Here is an 18939-nt window from a genome sequence, read left to right as displayed (position 1 = left end):
TTTGATAAATCTGTGAATCTATACTTAGTTGTAGTCAATGTCCGTAATCTAAGAAACCCTAAATTAGTCGTGATTCTGTGAACTCCATGCACATGCACGTATAATCCTAACCTAAGAAACCCTAACTTAGCCACCTGTCCTCGTCTCTTGCAGAGTTATTAAAAAAAATAAAAAAATAATGCATAAAAAACCAACGGATAATTTCATCTGCAATCGCTACTAAAACGGAAAATTACTGGGTTTTTGATCTTTCACCGCCTCATATTTTCCTTATTTTCAGTGGGGTTTTTTTTTTTTAATTATTTTTTTCCCTTCATAATTTCCAAACCCATAATCAAATTGGTTTTTTTTTTTAATTGCTAAATAAAAATGCATTCTTTAAAAGAAGGTGTTCTCTTACAGCTCCTCGCCGGCGGCGGCGGCGGCGAAACCAGAACGGCCGACGAGCCCCTAATATTACAGATCCGAAGCATAATACCCGTTCTAGAAGAAGGCGATCTGTTTCCCAACAGAGGCTTCTTCCTCCAAGTCTCCGATTCATCTCACGCGCTCTACGCGTCTCTCTCCGACGAACAGAACGAGTTGATCCTCTCCAACAAACTCAAACTCGGCCAACTCATACACGTGTCAAAATTAGAGAATTCCCACCCCGTACCCTTGCTCAGAGGCGTCACCCCCATCCCCGGGCGGCGTCGCTGCGAAGGAAACCCCGAAGACATCGTCTCTCAGTCGAACCTATCGAAGCTTCTAGAAGCTTCCGCCGTCGTCGAAAAGGGCGTCATCCTGGAGAATAAAATCTCGGGATCCAAATCGGCGCATCGTAACTCTTCCGATTCCGAAACGTCGTCGTATTGCGGTAGAGGAATTGAGGGATTGAAGGGCGTCGTCTCGAAATCTCGCCGGGGAGAAATTAGGGCACGAGATTTTGAGAAAATTAATTCTTGTAAAGATGCGGGGGTAATTTCGGCAAAAAGTAGGCCTGTTAGTACCGTCGATAATGATAGCGATGTTGATGTTGTGGCTTCGAAAACTCATCATTTGACGAAGAGACGGAGCTGGAACGAATTGGAAATCGTCGGTGCTAAGGAGATTTTCGATTCTTCGGTTGTTAAACACGAGATTAAGCTTCCACCTCGCAGCCGTAGCGCAAATGTCGGGTTTTTATTTGTTCATATATTTATTTTGTGAAAGTGTTTATTTATTATTAATTGTTGTTGATTATTGGTTTGTGAATTAATAATGTATAGGCTTCGCCAGTTCGTTCGGTGAGGTACGACAGCTCGGATGACAATTCGAGTACGATATCGAGAAGAAGATTAAGTAGCGGTTCGCCAAAGAGATTAATTAAAAATTCCAACAAAATTTGCCAAGAGAATAATAATAATAATAATGCACCAAAGGCGAACAATGAGCCGGTTTCGAATTCGTTGTGCACGAGTTTAGTGTACGAAAGAAAAGGGGCCGAAATTGGAATTTCGTGGAGCTCACTTCCATCCAATTTAGTGAAATTTGGCAAGGTATGTATAATTTATTTTGCAATAAAAAACAAAACGAGTAATTAATTAATTAATTAGTCACGTTTTTCGTCGAAATGTAATAATGTAGGAGGTCGTAAGGCAACGAGACGTTGCCCTATTGGCTGCAGCCGATGCTCTGCAAGAGGCTTGTGCTTCGGAGAGATTGCTCAACTCCTTAAGGTAATTATTGTTTAATTAAACTTATATATATTGGGTAATTATTGATCTTAATTACAATTGTTTTATCGAATTTCGCAGCACGTTATCGCAGTTTCCTTTGGCGGAAGGAGACGATCTTCAGCCACATGTGGACAAATTCTTCGACCTTCAAGAAGATTTAGCTCGAACGAGATTGATAATGCAGTCACTAACAAGCATAACCCCGTTTAGAAATAACGAAGAAACGGAATCGAATTGCACCACCACTAATTCCGTCAAGGAAACCCTAAATCTAGCGCTCGAGCGCAAGAAAAACGCAATCAAATGGATAAAATCCGCAGTAGCCCTCGATCTCCAACCGGGCCCTGCTCAAGTGGGGCCCACAATCATCACCCCTGCGGGCCCCACCAAAAAGAGCCCGTCGAAACCGAAGGTCGTATGCGCAGTTAAAAAGAATAAGAGGAGTGTTAATGCAGATAATAATACGAATACTAATAATAATAATAATATTCGATTAATATTGGCTTCTTCGGAAAAGGATAATAATAAGGTGGAGTGGAGTAAGGGGAGCACGATGGGCCCGGCTGCTGAGCTGGCTGGGTCGTTGCAGGAGGAATATAGGAAGCTGTTTTTGAGCTACGTGGAGAAGTACCTTGATGAGGTGGACAAGAGGAGCGCGCTGATTGGTTGTGATAATGAGCGTGAGGTGGCGGTGATGATGTATAAAGTGAAGATGGTGAGTGATTGGTTGAGTGTCTTTGCTGCCAATAGAGGTTCGGGGTGTGGCAATAGCAATTTCGGAGAATCGGAAGGTGGGATCGCCTGTGGGAGGGTGCGGGATAAGATTTATGGGATTTTGTTGAGCCATGTTGAGAGGAACGCTGCTATGGCTTTCGAACGTGATTAAATTAATTAAACGAGTCGTCTTATATGTAATCAAAAAATATTATGTAAATAAATATTAGTGACGTGTAATTCGATCAGTGACGTGGCCTTTTTTTTTTTTTTTGGATATCACACATTTTCTTGAATAACAATTATTTAAATTAAAAAAATAAAATTTTAAAGTACACAAGAATTATTATAATTAAAAGTGAATTAATTTAATTTGACTAACAATAACCTATTCGTTGGTTTGATTAATTTAATAATGGCTTAGAGGCCCACATATAAATTAAAGAAAACCCACAAGTAATTCAAATTTCATATATAGACTTTTGAATTTTTAGTGAATTTGGGCTTTAATTATGAGCTTGAGCCCATCAAATTCTTAGATTAGTGTAAATGAGCTGAACTCGCCAAACTTTTCAAACTCGAGCTCAAGGAAAAGTTGGTGAACTCGTGGAGCTTGTCGAGCTCAGCTCTTATTCTTTTATTTCTTTTTAATTTTTAATTTTTTTATACATAATATTAATATTTTATTTCATGATAAATTATTTATAATATAAAAAGTTTAATGAATAAAAAATAGTATTGAAATTTACACTTACATTTTACTTTTCTTTTCATCCTCCAAAAAATTGAGAGGTCAATGAAGACTGAAGAGGGACCAAGAAGATCACAGTTTATTTTGCACCTAATTCATATGTCAATTCAAGGTCTACGAGACGTTACACCTGATGAAAAACATCGAATGATTCTGCGCCATAGATAAATACAATTAAAGACACTCATATATTTATATTAGTTTTTGTATTATTATGTGTAAATTAATGGTTCAGGATCACTCGATATATTTCATCGGGTATAGCATCTGCAAAACCATAAATTCATCTTCTCTCAATAAAATATCATATTCGATACTCTATCCCATACATTACTATTTATTTCTTGGATAAAGTGCCTATTTTTTAATTTTCTATATTTTATATATTAAGCAACTAAATAATAATATTAATTTTTTTCACGACATAAAACAGACAAGTCCCAATTATAAAATTGTCAAATATGTACTAAAATTCAATTCCCCTTACTAAAAAAATCACTAAATTATATAATTTACATTTTTTAATTTTTTAAAATAAAGATTATATAATTTACAGAGATATCCGTCTTTTTCAAGTCTCACACACAGACCCAAAGTCTCTCTCTCTCTCTCTCTCTCACACACACTCACACACACAGAAACACACACACATTTCGCGTGTTTCAGTATACATTCACAAAACCCCCAGAAAATTAAGGAAAAAACGTTCAAAAAAAAAATCCCCCAAAAATCTAAACAGCGAATCCGGACTTCTCTTGCTTCTTCGGGAAGTCCAAGCAAAAACAGAAAAAAAATTAGGAAAATGGGGTGCTCCGAGAGATCAAAAGCAGCAGTTTTGCTTGGGTTTTCGCTGCTAATTCTGGCGGAATTAGCGGCGTGTCGGTTTGTGGTGGAGAAGAACAGCTTGAGGGTGATTTCGCCGGAGAGTATTAAGGGAAATCACGATAGTGCCATTGGAAACTTCGGAATTCCTCAGTATGGGGGAAGTATGTCCGGCACCGTGTTGTACCCGAAGGATAATAAGAAGGGATGCAAAAATTTTGATGATTTTGGGATTTCGTTCAAGGCTAAGGCTGGTGCTTTGCCTAATTTTGTTCTTGTTGATCGTGGAGGTACATCTTTATTTATTTATTTTTTTATTTTTTTCCCCCAAATTTACTGGTTTAGTTAAGTTCTTAGTACTGTTCCCCCTTTTGTGGCTTCAATTTAATAATCGACCTAGTTAATTTGCTAATTTGGGGTTGGAATTTGAACTTGCTTTCTTTAATTTTAGTTCAGCGGCTTGGCTTGTTTTAGGTCTTTTTGTTTGATTTTTAGGCCTACTCTTTTAATTAGTTCAGATTGTAATTTCATTTTCGTGTGTTAGTTAGGTTAGCACTTGGGAAATTGCGTTTCTCAAGCTAATCGTTAACCGTAGGATACACATTTTTTTAGCTATATTATATGGTCGGAGAACTCTTCGAATTTCGAGGGATTAATATTGTCTTACATTTGTAGTTTTTCCTTTTGAGGTTTTTAAGACTGTTAAGGTAATCCTATGGTGGTGGAATTTTGGTTTAATTGAACATGTTGTCTCACGGGGTTGAACTGAATTATGATTACTTGTAAAACTTAGCTATCAGTCGATTTTTAGAAAATCATGATTCTCCACCTTTTGTTGAATCTTGATTAATTTTCTCTTGATCCATGTATTGCCTATAACTTAGGTTGGATTGGAATCACTCTTGTAATGATTTCTTTGTTTGTGCCACATTTTTGCTCACACGTGTGATTGTAGAAAAGGGATCCTTTTGGTTTGAGTTATTTTAGGTTAATTGTATAAATTATTTGACAACTTGCACGTGTGCTGCAGATTGCTTTTTCGCATTGAAGGTATGGAATGCCCAAAACGCCGGTGCAGCTGCAGTACTAGTGGCAGACAACCTCGATGAAGCACTGATAACAATGGACACACCCGAAGAGAGCGGTGCATCTGCAAAATACATCGCAAACATAACAATCCCATCTGCACTAATTGATAAAAGCTTCGGCGAAAAGCTGAAGAAAGCAGTCACCGATGGCGAAATGGTCAACGTAAATCTTGACTGGAGAGAAGCTGTACCCCACCCCGACGACCGAGTGGAATACGAGCTGTGGACTAACAGCAACGACGAGTGTGGAGTTAAATGCGATATGTTGATGAATTTCTTGAAGGATTTCAAAGGTGCTGCACAAGTTCTCGAAAAAGGCGGTTACACCCAGTTTACGCCTCACTATATAACTTGGTATTGCCCTCAGGCGTTCACTGTTAGCAAACAGTGCAAGTCTCAGTGCCTTAACCATGGTAGATATTGTGCGCCGGATCCTGAAGAGGATTTTAGCTCTGGTTATGATGGGAAAGACGTGGTTCTTGAGAATTTGAGACAGTTGTGTGTTTTTAGAGTGGCGAACGAGACGCAGAAGCCGTGGGTGTGGTGGGATTACGTTACGGATTTCCAAATTAGATGCCCCATGAAGGAGAAGAAGTATAATAAGGATTGTGCTGAGGGTGTTATTAAGTCTTTGGGTAAATAAAATGTTTATATTCTTTTGTCATAGACAAGTCTTTTTAACTTTGTGATAATAGGTTGCTTTGCATTTTTTTATCAGGACTTGATCTGAAAAAAATTGAAAAATGCATGGGTGACCCCGATGCCGATGTGGAAAATCCTGTTTTGAAAGAAGAGCAGGATGCCCAAGTCAGTATTTATTTATTTTTTTGCGCATTTTTATAAATAATCATCATATAAGATGCCTGAGAAGTGGAAATTCTGTAGATTGGAAAAGGAACACGTGGTGATGTAACCATTTTACCTACACTCGTTGTGAATAGTCATCAATATCGAGGTCTGTTGAATCTATGTAGTAGTTATATCGATCAACTTAAAGTTCATCTTCTCTGATGCGTCTTCATTTTAAATTTTTTTTGGGCAGGGAAATTGGAGAAAGGTTCTGTTTTGAAGGCGATATGTGCTGGTTTTGAGGAAACTACCGAGCCATCAGTTTGTTTGAGTGGTGGTATGTTATTTTCGGAGTTAATTGAAATGCTGTACGGTATGAAAAAACGAACATAGACCTGATAATTTCTTGCTACAGATGTAGAAACGAATGAGTGTTTGGACAATAATGGTGGGTGCTGGGAAGACAAGACAACTAATATTACGGCTTGCAAGGTTTCTTTGATATGATTTTTTTTTGAAGTTTTATTTTGAACCTTTTTCATATTCTTAACAATTTTGTGTGCAACATTTAGGACACTTTTCGAGGAAGAGTTTGTGAATGCCCTGTGCTTAACGGTGTGCAGTTTAAAGGAGATGGTTACAGATCTTGTGTTGGTATGTAAATTGGTTTTATTTGTTTGTTTTTTGAAAATAGTTTCTATTAATATTTTAGGAAATGCCCACTAGTAGTCCACAAACAGCTCTTTGTTTTTTGGCTTAAATGCACTTTGCACCACTGAACTATACCCTCTGCCTCAAATGCCACCTAAACTTTTAAAATCATCAAATACCCTCCTAGATTATATCATATGCATCAAACACCCCTTAAACTACTTAAAAATCATCAAATACTCGTATGAATTCAAAAGGTTAATATGAACACGAAAATATCCTCTTGTTTTTCTTATTCAGTTATTTTTTATTTTCTGTGTAATATAAGATTATTTCATTTTAATAAAAACTATAAAAGGGAGACAGCCCACTCCTGTCTTGAGTCACCTCTTCAGTTTGGTTAAACAAGTATAGCTGCATTTAGCAAATGGGTAGTTATAGTTCATCCATAGCATCGCACAATTTGTGATAGAAATATCATTAGCCATACTCACCAATGATTAAGGGAGACAAGAATTAAAACGAGTTTTGATTCTGTGTTAGATTGGGATTAAAAGGATTTAACAGAAGTATTCTTGAATGTGATTTATCACAAACAAGGATTCATCTCGGAAAAGCATATGGTATTTATCAGGTTAACATCATTAAGAATCCAAGAATGGTTTTGAAGATTCTGATTATCTGATATGCCTCGTTGATCCTTCAATAACCATAAAACTAGGTAATTAGAAATATAATTTAGTTATCCTTTTCGGGTCACAGTAATTGTGACCTTTTTGTAAAATCGATTTTTCTTAAAGTTGCATTTTATGCACATCTTGATACTTGTTGGGCATAATTGACAAGGCTTCATAGTGTCTATTTGATGGCAACATGGCAATTTGGTTCAGATGTGAACCAAATTATTAATATCCATTTGTCTTGGTGCATGTAATTAACAATGATTTTCATGATTTGGTTTTTTCAAGTTGCGGTAAACAACGAGAGACATTAAATAACCAACAGATTGAATAAGATTTCTTGCTTCAACATATATGTCAGTAATCTTGAACGAAATTACTAACTCTATTATGTTAGTAAAGTTGTTCATTTCTTCGAAACATGTTAAGCTATTCTGAGTAGACTATTACTCAAGTAAATATTTCCATATGCAGCAAGCGGGCCCGGGCGATGCAAAATAAGTAACGGAGGCTGTTGGCATGAAACAAAAGATGGGATAACTTTCTCTGCTTGTGTGGTTAGTGCCTCCTTTTTATTTAACGATTAATATCTTAATCTTGAGGTAAATGTTAGATTGGATTGAAATTGTCAGATATTTTGTTAACAGGATAACGAGGAAGGGAAATGCCAATGTCCTCCAGGATTTAAAGGTGATGATGGTGCTAAAAGTTGCGAAGGTAAATAACTCTCTGTATAACATTCTTATGACCTCGAGTTGTTCCAGTACAATCTGCATTATGTTACATGTCGATTTGTTATAATACAAATATGTGATACTAAAATCGCAGAGAAAAAAGTATTCGTAAGCCTATCAGGATTTTGCTAAAATGCAAAATGCATTAAATGATCAAGGATTTTTTGGTGAAATTCGCTTGTTTAACATCTGCCTTCGTTTTTTTTAATTAAATAATTTACAGATATTGACGAATGTAAGGAGAAGAAAGCCTGTCAGTGCCCAGATTGCAGCTGCAAAAATACTTGGGGAAGTTACGAGTGCACTTGTGGAGGGGACTTGTTATATATTAGGGACCACGATACATGCATAAGTTAGTTCATTTTCCTTCGTTAGTTACTGTATATGTATCTGAATAAGGTGTGCGCTTAAATCCTCAATTTATTTCTACACCTTTTCGTTGTATAGGTAAAAGGGCTAGTGAGGTGAAGTCTGCTTGGACTGCTGTTTGGATTATTTTGCTCGGATTGGGTATGGCTGCCGGTGGTGCTTATCTCGTGTACAAACATAGGTTAAGGGTAAGTTTTCCGTTCGACATTTGAATGTTACGTATTTTGATTCTTTCTATATATTTAAATTTAGTGAGTGGTACACGTACTTTTGTGAAGATTGATTTTTTTTTTTTCTGATCAATAGTGAGATTCTTGATTAACCCTTTGGATCATTGATTCATAATTGGATATTTATCACATATTTTATTTTTTCTGTCGTTTCAATGTTTTTTCAGTCATATATGGATTCGGAGATCAGGGCTATAATGGCGCAATATATGCCTCTAGACAGCCAAAATGAGGTTCAAAATCACGTAAACGACGAACGTGCTTGAAAATGACGCTCAATCATTATTCTTCTCCTAGGGGGGTGATGCGGTGACTCGTTGTACTTACCTTTCTATATCCAACAGAAGGTTTTTTGAGGTAGAAATTCAATAATTATGAAATGATTTGTTGGAAATGTAGGTGTTAAATATACAAACATGTCGGAGTCAGAACCGTGTTTTCGGGGCACTTAAGAAACACAAAAAAAAAATAAAAAAATTTGATTAGGGGTCGATACATGTATGTTGTATCATGTGACAGGTGATGCCTCCCTAATTTAATCGAAGAGCGTGTAATGAGGTGCGTTGTTTATTTTTATTTTTATTTTTATTTTTATTTATGTTTAGAAATGTATCTTCGTCGTGATTGCATGTTTTCTTGATGAAGGGACAGTCAAACATTATTATTAGTTGTTAGAAATTATGTACCGTTATTTAATGGTTTTGTTCCTCGTGGAATGATGTTCAAATGTCGTCATCATGGTGTTTTTTTTTTTTTAATAATGTGTAATTTAGGAAGAGTAATGGTTGTATTTTCGTTTTCGGAACATGCAAAGATAATGTCTTTTTTTTTTTTTTGTGTGATTGTTTTCGTAGCACTTGTTTGAACATTGATTGCATAGATCTCAAGAATTACTGACACAGAATGTGGCTTTGAGGACTTATTACTGGAGTATATAGATCTGCTGAGCAGATTATATAATAAGTAAAAATATATGTTAATTAGAAGTGGTTTTAATAATCTCAATATTTGAATTATGTATGTCTTGTGTGTAAGTAGTCTGCAGTATTTAAATGATTAGGACATTGATTTATGATTCACTTCCATGCATGTTTTGTTGATCCCTCTTGACATTAGGGTTTTATTTTATTCCTATTGAAATGCTCGATTTCGGTTATGCGTTTTTCGATGTCATAATGTGAAATGTAGATATTATTACATCTAATTCGATGATAGAACAGGAATTTTTTGTGTAATGAGGATTTTATGATTGAACTGTAATTTTTTTTGGGTAAATAGCATTTAACCCCCTGTGGTGTGAGTTTTGTGCACATGACCCCTTATAGTTTCTACTTTGTGCACATAACCAACCCCCTTGTACTTTTAATATAAGCACATAACCTCCCTTTGATATTCCACTTGGTAAATAAATAGTCATGTTTTTTAGGAAGAGGAAATTTTTGAAAGTACAAGGGGGTTATGTGCTTATATTAAAATACGAGGGGGGTTTTGTGCTATATAAAAAGTATAAGGGGGTCATGTGCACAAAGTGCAAACCAAAGGGGGTAAGTGCTATTTATCCATTGTTTTTTTTTTCTTTTTTTCTTTTGTGTGTGTGTGTGTGTGTGTGTGTGTGTGTGTGTGTGTGTGTGTGTGTGTGTGTGTGTAATGGTCTATTGATTATTATGTTTTACAGCATTTCATTGCAAATGTGATTTGGTTATATGTATGCATTTGGATGCGGGTCTAAAATATGAATAATGAAAGTTAATGAATCGGGTTACCAGTCGGATCCGAAATATACGAATTATTTGGTGCATGTGGCTAAATGTAGATCCACGTTTGTCCAAATCCGAACCCGGAAAGGAAACGGTCAGATCCATCAAAAAATCCGGACTTAGTTTCAACATTGACCCGAACCCGGTTCGTATCGATCTGGATTAAGATAAGAATGAGGATCTGGATCCTAATCTGAATCTGAACTATTATCGGGTCTATGTTAAACTTCGGTCAATTGGATCTAATGTGAATACATAAATTAGTTGGATGGATAATGTACAGACATCCAACATATATTTAATCTGGTTTTAATTAAAAATTATAATCACAAATTAAATTGAGTTCTATTACTTTTGTCAGATCCAAGAGTTGGTCAAGTTGGAATGATTTAATTCTATTTACTTTTAAATTAAATTAAATCTTGATTAGCTGGATCATATTTTCAAATATTAACTCAAAAACATTTTTTTTTTTTTGAATAATTTGTATGGATGAATCTGGAGTCGTGTTCGAATTAAATTAATTTCATGAATTTAGATCTGAGTATGAAATATGAATATGAATATGAATATGAATATGAATATGAATATGAACGTAGCTCAAATTATATTCAAATTTAGCTTCGAGTGGAATTCGGATCTCAAAACTCACTTTACGAATTTGGATCCGACTTTGAATCCGGATTCAAAATAACATACAACTCGTTTCCGAATCACTTGTGAATAAGGGATGTTTACTTTACGAATTCGGATCTCAATCTAAATCCGAAACCAAATTCGGATCTCAATTTGGAATCCGAAACTGAATTCGGATCTCATTCTGAATCCGAATCCGAAACTGAAACCGGATCCGAATCCGAATCCGAATCCGAAACTGAAACCGAAACCGGATCTCAATCTGAATCCGAATCCGAATCAGGATCCGGATCCGGAATTTTATACAAATCGGATTCGAGTCAAATTCAAATCTCGAAAATCACTTTTAAAATATGGATTCGGATCCGATCCGGATTGTATTATTTATTGAGATCTAGATCTAGGTCAAATTTAGGGTTCAATCACAAATTTAGGGTTCAACCACAACTAGTCCATAACCATTCATCACCTTAAATTAAAGTTTTCACAGGAATATACCTTTTTGTATAATAAAAATATTAATCTTTTATCTTTAAGTTTAACGTGGCCAATAAAATAAAACTATAATAGTAAAAATATTATTTTTATTGCATATGTCTCTAACAAATTACATAAATTTAAAGATCATTACACACATTACTTACAACCACATGATATAAAAAAAACACAAATATACAGTCAAATTATCATTACACAAAACAACGATGCAATAAAATGGGATCATCATTTATACATTTAATCTCATGGCTCCACTCAGAATAGCCAGAAAAAACAATTAAAAATAAAATAAAAATAGATACAATATTGTTCATCAGGTTCAGATTACAGCCAGAGAGAGAAGCTTATTTATTTAGTGATTGGATTATAAACAAAGAGTGTGATCAGTCCTCATCAAAGAGATGTATATAGCCGTTGTTTCGAGTTACGTTCTCGTTCGAAAAATAAAAAAATAAAAAAATAAAAACAAATGCCAATATAAATATGGCAACTGTGTTTTATTCACAGAAAATGACACCGTCATCTTCGATCAAGATTGCGGTTTCGGAGTGGCAATTCTTAAATCAAGACCAATGTCCATTCCATTATATGCAATCGGAGAATACATCCATAGGTCATCGGAGCTCAATAGCTGCATCGTAATAAAACGTATAAAAAAATAATATTAGATATGCCATAAAATAATATTATTTTGAAAATCGAACCAAGAGTTTCGTACGACCAACTTTGCCATAATAGCTACGAAATATACACGGAAAGAAAAATAATAATAAACAAATATTACCTTAATCTGAAGTTGTAAGAACTTTACATACTCAACAGCCTCTTCAAGCATTGTGCTGATGTCAACCTATCATCATAAATAAATGTTTTTTTCTTTTTCAGATTAAATCTTCCAAAAAATGCAGTACAATATTACGATCGGACTTTTATTCGATGATGTTTTTACCTTAGTTCCGTTCGGGACGAGGTTCTGCAGGATTCTCAACCTCTCGTTTATTCTCTCTCTTCGTTTCTACAATATTAGGAAAAAAAAAACACATCATTAGCGAAACGTGCATGGATTAGATAATCCAAGTAACGACTCGTTAATTAATCGAATTCTTGAAAATAAATACCCTTGCATAGAGGCTCTGTGGATCGGTAGCCGAACCCCTACTTGCTCGTGTTTTTCCGTCCAAGTTGAGGGCCCCACTTAGCTTCGAACTCGAATTCATTTCATGCGAAACATTCGACTCGTCTTCTGAAAAACAGCTGCTCGAGTTCTGCCTCTTAATACTCCTACAATTATCCTCTTCATTGTCGTCAATCTTCGCACACTTCTTCGTTTTCGTGCTCCTCTTGTTCCTTTGGACCTGAATTTCGCATAAAATAATCGTAAGAAATTTTAAAAAAAGTCAAAAAACAAAAAAGGTGACGAACAAGATTTTTTTTTTTTTTGCTTACTTCGCTACTGACACGAGATCTTTTCTTCGACTCTAAAGGGGCGATATATTTTTCTTCCTTCTTTAAATCAGGCATCTGAATCGCTTCAGACATGGACTCGACGCTGTCGTTGCTGACATCATGGTTAAGGAAATCGTCACTGTCCTTTTCCTTACTCTCCGTCGTACAGTAATCCATCGTCATCAAATTGCTGTTAGTCAAGAAAACTTGGTGGGGCCCACTAGGGTGGTGGTGGTGGTGGTAGCTTTCGTTGCTCGAAAACGGAAAAACAATGCCGCCACTATAGCCACTCCCTTGCGAAAAGGAGTACACGCTCGTATTCGTTTCGTCCGACGAGTACATTGCACTCTCATTCGTCGACTCTTGAGAGGGCCAAAATGCACAAGAAACTGGAAAGTTAGAAAAACCCGTTACCTCGTTCGGATATGACGAACAATTCCCGAGAAACTGGGACATGAACTCGGCTTCTTCGGAGCACATTCCGTTTAACGAGGTCCATTCTCTTTCAGAAATAGCTCCGATGTGTTCCATGTTTAATTTTTTTTTTTTTTTAGGATTTAGGAGAGACGAAAGAAAAAAGGTTTTCTTTTTTCGGTATCGAAGCTCTGAGTTGCCTTAGGTTTGCGAAAACGAAGACATATTTATACTCTTAGCTCGAATAAAGAATAGTTTAACTGATTGACAAGCTGGGGAAAAAACATATTATTAATGTCAATGCCGATAAAATATTACGCAAATGGGGTCCCGATTCTGTGTACAACTCACAGAAGACCGAGTTCACTCAATCATATGCTGAATTATGCAACCTTTCAAACTCTAAAAGACACATTAAGCCCAATATTCAAATGATTGTGAATATTATAATACGAATCCACTCATTCGATCAAACCCGTAATATTGCATATTGCATTAACTGCCATCGCCTAGTGTTCGGAAACGGGGTTCGGAGGGGGGGTAAGGAATGACACCTGGCAATCTACAGAACGTGGGGGTCCTTTTCGAAACATTAAAATAATACGATAATTATTTGAAGGAGGATGACTTCATCTATAGGAAAGAATGGTCGTGGAATTGAGTCGATATTCTAAAAAAATTATTTCGAAACTATACAGCAGACATAATCTTTTCCAGCTTAGCTCCTGTCTTTAATCCTCCAAACCGAAAGTTCAAATAAATTAAATTTGTCAGACAACAGGGGATTTTACGAGGAGTTCGTCGATCTTCGTTTTCTTGAATTTTTAAGATGAGGAATTTACTAAATCATGTAGCCAGCATATAAATCCCGGTGAATCTCGAGAAATTCTTATAAATGATTGAAAAATGAAAACATTTACCCTGTCGAACAGGCTGTGAGCTATAAAACATTCCCTTTTCATTAATAATCATTGGCAATCGGCCTAATCATCGGAAATCGAGGATATATGCAATGATTGGCAAATAATGATTCTGTTAATATGAATCTTTAAAACAGTCTTTTTTTTTACTCTGATAAGTTGTGCCGTGGAAATCGAAAACCTCCGGGAAAACAATCTGCAAAAATTGGTACATGCATCAGATCTTTGTCCAAGAACGAGAAGGGTACGCACAAATTACATCAAAACATCAAACTCCGAGACGATTCCCATTTTAGTAGCTATATACAACTTAAATACGACGGTAAAATTTTCGGAGAGGATTCGGTTTTAATCGTCAACCAGCACTTAGAATATATACAATGGTATTTGTTGGGTGCTAAATACCAACACGCAAGTGTACGTATCGCAAACAAGTAGTAAAGTAGACTCGTGAGAGTCGGATGTCGATCCCACAGGGAATACGCAAATTATTTAATCCTAAGTACCAAATTTTAACAATTACGATTTTTATCCAGCCTACGCAAGTTTGTCAAATTAATTAACTAAATAAATTAAACTAATTAAGAAAGCAATTAAACACGAGAAAATATCAATATAAAATGGATCTAGGATTTTATCTTCCCCCTATGCGATAATTCTTCACCCAATTAATCTCCTATCATGCAAGTTACGATTCCCGATTATTAACCCAAGACACGAAATTATTCATAACCAGCTGTCGCTGCGCTATAAACCTATTATTCATAAAAGATTCACTATATGTCTATGCAAACCTAGTATAAATAAAGCATTAAATAACAAGTCTCGACAACGGCTACCTAAGGTATTATCTGTATGTCTACGATAATACATGCAATCAACACACGCATTCGGTGAAAAACTACTCGAAGGCTCTTCTATCTCTGTTCTAATTATTAAAACGATCTGTCAATCAATTCTAACAATAACAAATAGCAACATAAGTTAGCTACGCTCATGCACTAAATAAGATCAAGATAGAAGAAATAATCGAAGAATTAAACTTGCATAAAAGTCGAAAAAGAGGTTCGAATCACCACATAGGGTTCCAATAAAATCCTAGAATAAAAACTTAGCTACTCATGTTCGTAACGAAAAGCATAATAAAAATACGAAAATTCATAAAAATCAGAAAAGAAAAGGAAAAAGGAAAACTAGGATGAAGAGTCGTCAAGTCTTCGTCTTCGTTCTCTTGCTCCTTGATTGCGTGTCGAAAGATGAAAGCTAAAAACTAAAAATAAAGATAGATGGATAAAAGATAGATCTAATTGTGTGCTCTTGGCCTTTAAATAGGGTGCAAAAATATAATAGGGCGGGTTTCCTTGTGTAATTAAAATTCCTTCACTGCGCCTTCACGTCCACCCGGACGGCCGTGTGAGATTTTGAACTAAAATCCGCACGGCCGTGCGGTCTTTTAATTCTTCAGAAATCTGCTTTTTTCACTTTTGGCCCACTTTTTCTCTGAATTTGCAGTTTTCACCCCAAAAGTTGTCAATTCTTCAATTTGCACCTAAAATACAAATAATAACCAAATTAAGCACCAATTATCGTAAAAACACACCAAAAGCTCCAATTAAAAGGTATAATTAAGTGTATAAATATACACTTAACACACCCCCAAACTTGAACTTTTGCTTGTCCTCAAGTAAAATCAAATCAAGAACACAAACCAAAACCATGCATCTCATTACATAGATCGATGGGTCAACTTAGCGTTTTCAGAATTTGCAATTATGATGACAATTCATAGGTATTCGCAAGCTTAACATTCAACGGCACTTAGTCACTCACTATTACCAAAAACCACAAATCATACAATTGCTTCAAGTATCCAATATTTGCAAGTTAAAGATAGAAAGAATTTATACTTACATGCATATATTTGACTCCAAATACTCACCAAATTATTTTACTCAACTAATATTGAACAATAAGCTATTGGGATCATTGGGACTTTGTGGCTTTCAATTGTTAGGCTCTTTGGTCCGAGGTAGGTAATATGGGTATATGTGGCTAATTTTCTTGAATTGAGGTGATTACGCCAAAATTTGAAAAATAGGCGTTTGAAACAATGAATTCACCTCTAGGGACTTAAATAAACTCGATTCTCCAAAATTCACACGTCAGCACTTTTGCCTTGAGGCAATGGATCGAGTTTTCAACACAACTCAACAACTAGTCCTTATTTCTCCCTTCTAATCTATTCTTCTTCTTCTTTTTATTTTTTTTTTTTTTTTTTTTTTTTTTTTTTTTTTTTTTTTCGAATCGAAGGATTTAGATATATATATATATATATATATATGAAGATGCACATATATATCTATCCTTTTTCTTTTTCTCTTTTTTTTTTTTTTTTTTTTTTTTTTTTTTTTTTTTTTTTTTTTTTTTTTAGAAGAAGAAGAAAGATCTAATAAAACATTTCGACCGAACTCCAAGGGATAATTATTCAAAAATCTCCACTTTTCCACCTTCTACATATTAGCTAAAAGAAAGAACACCTTTTTTCTCCGAGGCTCAAATCAAGGTTCTAAGGATAAAAATTTAAAGGTAGGCTTGAAAGGCTCAAACGGTTCAAAGAAGGCCCAAATCATATCCCAAATCACTCATTACCCAACACTTCGTTTCATAAATGTCCTAAGGTGAGATTTAAAACCGAACAAAGCATGATTGAGCACAAATAAATTCCAAATTTAAAATGCAAAACATTCAACCAAAGCAAAGCACAAGGTGTGATTCCTAGCAATAATTCACTTCTACGTTCCGTTGAATCGAAAGCTAGACAAATACATACTCCTTATCAACATAAAACAAGTAGTTTCATCATCAAACATTGACCATCTACCATCATCGTAATTCATCGATGCATCGAACAATTTTTTTTTTTTTGTTTTTGTTTTTTTTTTTTTTTTTTTTTTTTTTTTTTTTTTTGTTTTTTTTTTTCATAATAAAAACGAAAATAATAAAACGGCAACTAAAACAAAAACTAAAGCATGCAAAATAAAATAAAATAAAAAAAAACACAAATAAGGCGCACATAAAATAAAACAAGTAGTTAACCACCCCCAAACTTAAAATTCACATTGCCCTCAATGTGATTCGCCCGGAGTTTAAGGATAGAAAACACCTGTTTTTAAGCGTCGGGACCATCGTCGGGTTGTTGGATTTTTATCGGTTTTCTTGCCCTTCCCTTTGCTCTTTGAAGTGCATTCGCCTTGTGAGGTGCCCTCCCCGTCACGTCCTCGTTTCCCCACTTTCTTGAACCCTCCTTGCACAAATCAGCAACAAACAACCGAGATAAGCAACAATATGTGTGTCGTAGTTGGTGAATTTTCGGTGAAATTGTTCAAGAAAGTCGAAAATTTTGAAAAGATGGGGTTAGGGTTCGAATTAGGAGAGAAGTGGGGATTGGAATTGTGAAAATTGGGGTTTGGAAAACCCCTATTTAATATGTCCGAATTTTTTTTTTTTTTTTTTTTTTTTTTTTATTTTTTTTTTTTTCGCACGGCCGTGCGGAATTTTGGCCTTAAATCTGCACGGCCGTGCCATTTTGCATATTTGGGCAGTGGTTGTTTCAATTTTTGGACGGCCGTGCGATTTTTAAGGGAAAAATCCGCACGGCCGTCCCATTTCCGGATTTTATACAGTAGCATCCCCGAAATTCACACGGCCGTGTGAATTTCCTCCCTTTTTCTTGCACGGCCGTGTGAATAATTGCATCTAGGTCCCTGCAAAATAAAAACTTCCTATTAGTGCCCCCAAAACTTTTTTTTTTTTTTTTTTTTTTTTTTGAAAAATAAAATAAAATAAAAGCCAAACTAAAAATTTAAAATAACATAAAATAAAAAAAAAAAGCTCGGGTTGCCTCCCGAGAAGCGCTAAGTTTACAGTCTTCAGCCGGACTTTGTCTGCTTCTTTGTTCAAGCTAACGTGACCGAAGTCACTTGGCGATTGCATTCCCCTCCATGATAATGCTCGTTTGGTTCGTTAGGTGGCCACATCCACTTTGCACGTTCATCATTGTTATCATCCCAACTCTTTTGACTGTCTCTCGGCGGAGTTAAAATTGGGCTCGCACAATAAACTTGCTCCGTCCGACTATCTTTTCCGCCACCATCTCCTGCACTCAAAGATCCTTTCCCATGGTCTAAGATCAAAACGTCAAAATCGTCATGATTCGTAAAATCCACAAGATCAATAGCATAACAATCATTATCATCACATGGATTTTTATTAGCGCTAAAAACGTTAAATTTGATCGTTTGATCGTGCACTGTCATTGAAAGATCACCACTAGCACAATCAATTAGAGTTTTCGACGTGGCTAAAAACGGCCTTCCTAGAATAAGAGGTATCTCCCTATCTTCATCTATATCAAGTATAACGAAATCCACAGGGAAAATAAATTTATTCACTTTCACTAGCACGTTCTCTAGAATACCTTTTGGGTAAACTAGAGACCTATCGGCTAATTGAAGAGTTATAGCCGTTGGTTCAATCTCACCTAACCCAAGATTTTTGTAAATGGAATAAGGCATAAGATTAATGCTAGCACCTAAATCAATGAGTGACCGAAAATTTCTACCTCCAATAGTGCAAGGGATAGTGAACTTACCTGGATCGCCGAGTTTTTGTGGAAGTGGTCGTACAAGAATTTCACTGCATTGCTCCGTGAGTTGGATGATCTCATTCCCTTGCAATTTATTT

General features: G+C 35.7%; 3 protein-coding genes across 3 annotated transcripts; 2 read left to right on the top strand and 1 right to left on the bottom strand.

Moving 5' to 3' along the window:
- Positions 1–324: 324 nt before the first annotated feature.
- Positions 325–2657, top strand: LOC105957341 (protein CORTICAL MICROTUBULE DISORDERING 6). Its single transcript, XM_088814896.1, has 4 exons — positions 325–1152; positions 1248–1517; positions 1606–1697; positions 1776–2657. The coding sequence occupies exons 1-4, from the start codon at positions 370–372 to the stop codon at positions 2581–2583; spliced, it is 1953 nt and encodes a 650-aa protein (XP_088671022.1). The 5' UTR covers positions 325–369; the 3' UTR covers positions 2584–2657.
- Positions 2658–3619: 962 nt separating this feature from the next.
- Positions 3620–9359, top strand: LOC105957476 (vacuolar-sorting receptor 3). Its single transcript, XM_012981398.2, has 12 exons — positions 3620–4274; positions 5015–5707; positions 5791–5879; positions 5958–6027; positions 6115–6198; positions 6277–6353; positions 6434–6515; positions 7667–7749; positions 7840–7909; positions 8150–8278; positions 8374–8483; positions 8693–9359. Exons 1-12 carry the CDS (start codon positions 3965–3967, stop codon positions 8789–8791), a joined length of 1896 nt encoding a protein of 631 aa, XP_012836852.2. The 5' UTR covers positions 3620–3964; the 3' UTR covers positions 8792–9359.
- A 2267-nt stretch (positions 9360–11626) lies between these two features.
- On the bottom strand, positions 11627–13485 carry LOC105957402 (transcription factor bHLH84). The gene is made up of 5 exons (XM_012981323.2): positions 12863–13485; positions 12535–12771; positions 12366–12431; positions 12201–12266; positions 11627–12047 (listed from the first exon to the last, which is right to left on the bottom strand). The coding sequence occupies exons 1-5, from the start codon at positions 13391–13393 to the stop codon at positions 11946–11948; spliced, it is 1002 nt and encodes a 333-aa protein (XP_012836777.1). The 5' UTR covers positions 13394–13485; the 3' UTR covers positions 11627–11945.
- Positions 13486–18939: the final 5454 nt, after the last annotated feature.

The sequence above is a fragment of the Erythranthe guttata genome, chromosome 2, assembly GCF_056151865.1.
Source record: "Erythranthe guttata isolate IM_541 chromosome 2, IM_541, whole genome shotgun sequence".
In the NCBI taxonomy this organism is placed as follows: domain Eukaryota; kingdom Viridiplantae; phylum Streptophyta; class Magnoliopsida; order Lamiales; family Phrymaceae; genus Erythranthe; species Erythranthe guttata.
Note: the sequence above shows the minus strand (reverse complement) of the source record. Positions and strands in the feature narration are given on the sequence as shown.

What these genes read in the sequence shown, in the direction of transcription:
- LOC105957402 (XM_012981323.2), bottom strand. Translation starts at nt 13,393, where the DNA reads ATGGAACACATCGGAGCTATTTCTGAAAGAGAATGGACCTCGTTAAAC. An exon ending in CACAGAGCCTCTATGCAAGG is followed by an intron (nt 12,432 to 12,534) that starts GTATTTATTTTC and finishes CTAATATTGTAG; the next exon opens with AAACGAAGAGAGAGAATAAA. An exon ending in TCTTACAACTTCAGATTAAG is followed by an intron (nt 12,048 to 12,200) that starts GTAATATTTGTT and finishes ATTACGATGCAG; the next exon opens with CTATTGAGCTCCGATGACCT.
- LOC105957341 (XM_088814896.1), top strand. Translation starts at nt 370, where the DNA reads ATGCATTCTTTAAAAGAAGGTGTTCTCTTACAGCTCCTCGCCGGCGGC. An exon ending in ATTTAGTGAAATTTGGCAAG is followed by an intron (nt 1,518 to 1,605) that starts GTATGTATAATT and finishes GTAATAATGTAG; the next exon opens with GAGGTCGTAAGGCAACGAGA. An exon ending in AGATTGCTCAACTCCTTAAG is followed by an intron (nt 1,698 to 1,775) that starts GTAATTATTGTT and finishes CGAATTTCGCAG; the next exon opens with CACGTTATCGCAGTTTCCTT.
- LOC105957476 (XM_012981398.2), top strand. Translation starts at nt 3,965, where the DNA reads ATGGGGTGCTCCGAGAGATCAAAAGCAGCAGTTTTGCTTGGGTTTTCG. An exon ending in TAACTTTCTCTGCTTGTGTG is followed by an intron (nt 7,750 to 7,839) that starts GTTAGTGCCTCC and finishes TTTTGTTAACAG; the next exon opens with GATAACGAGGAAGGGAAATG. An exon ending in GGACCACGATACATGCATAA is followed by an intron (nt 8,279 to 8,373) that starts GTTAGTTCATTT and finishes TTCGTTGTATAG; the next exon opens with GTAAAAGGGCTAGTGAGGTG.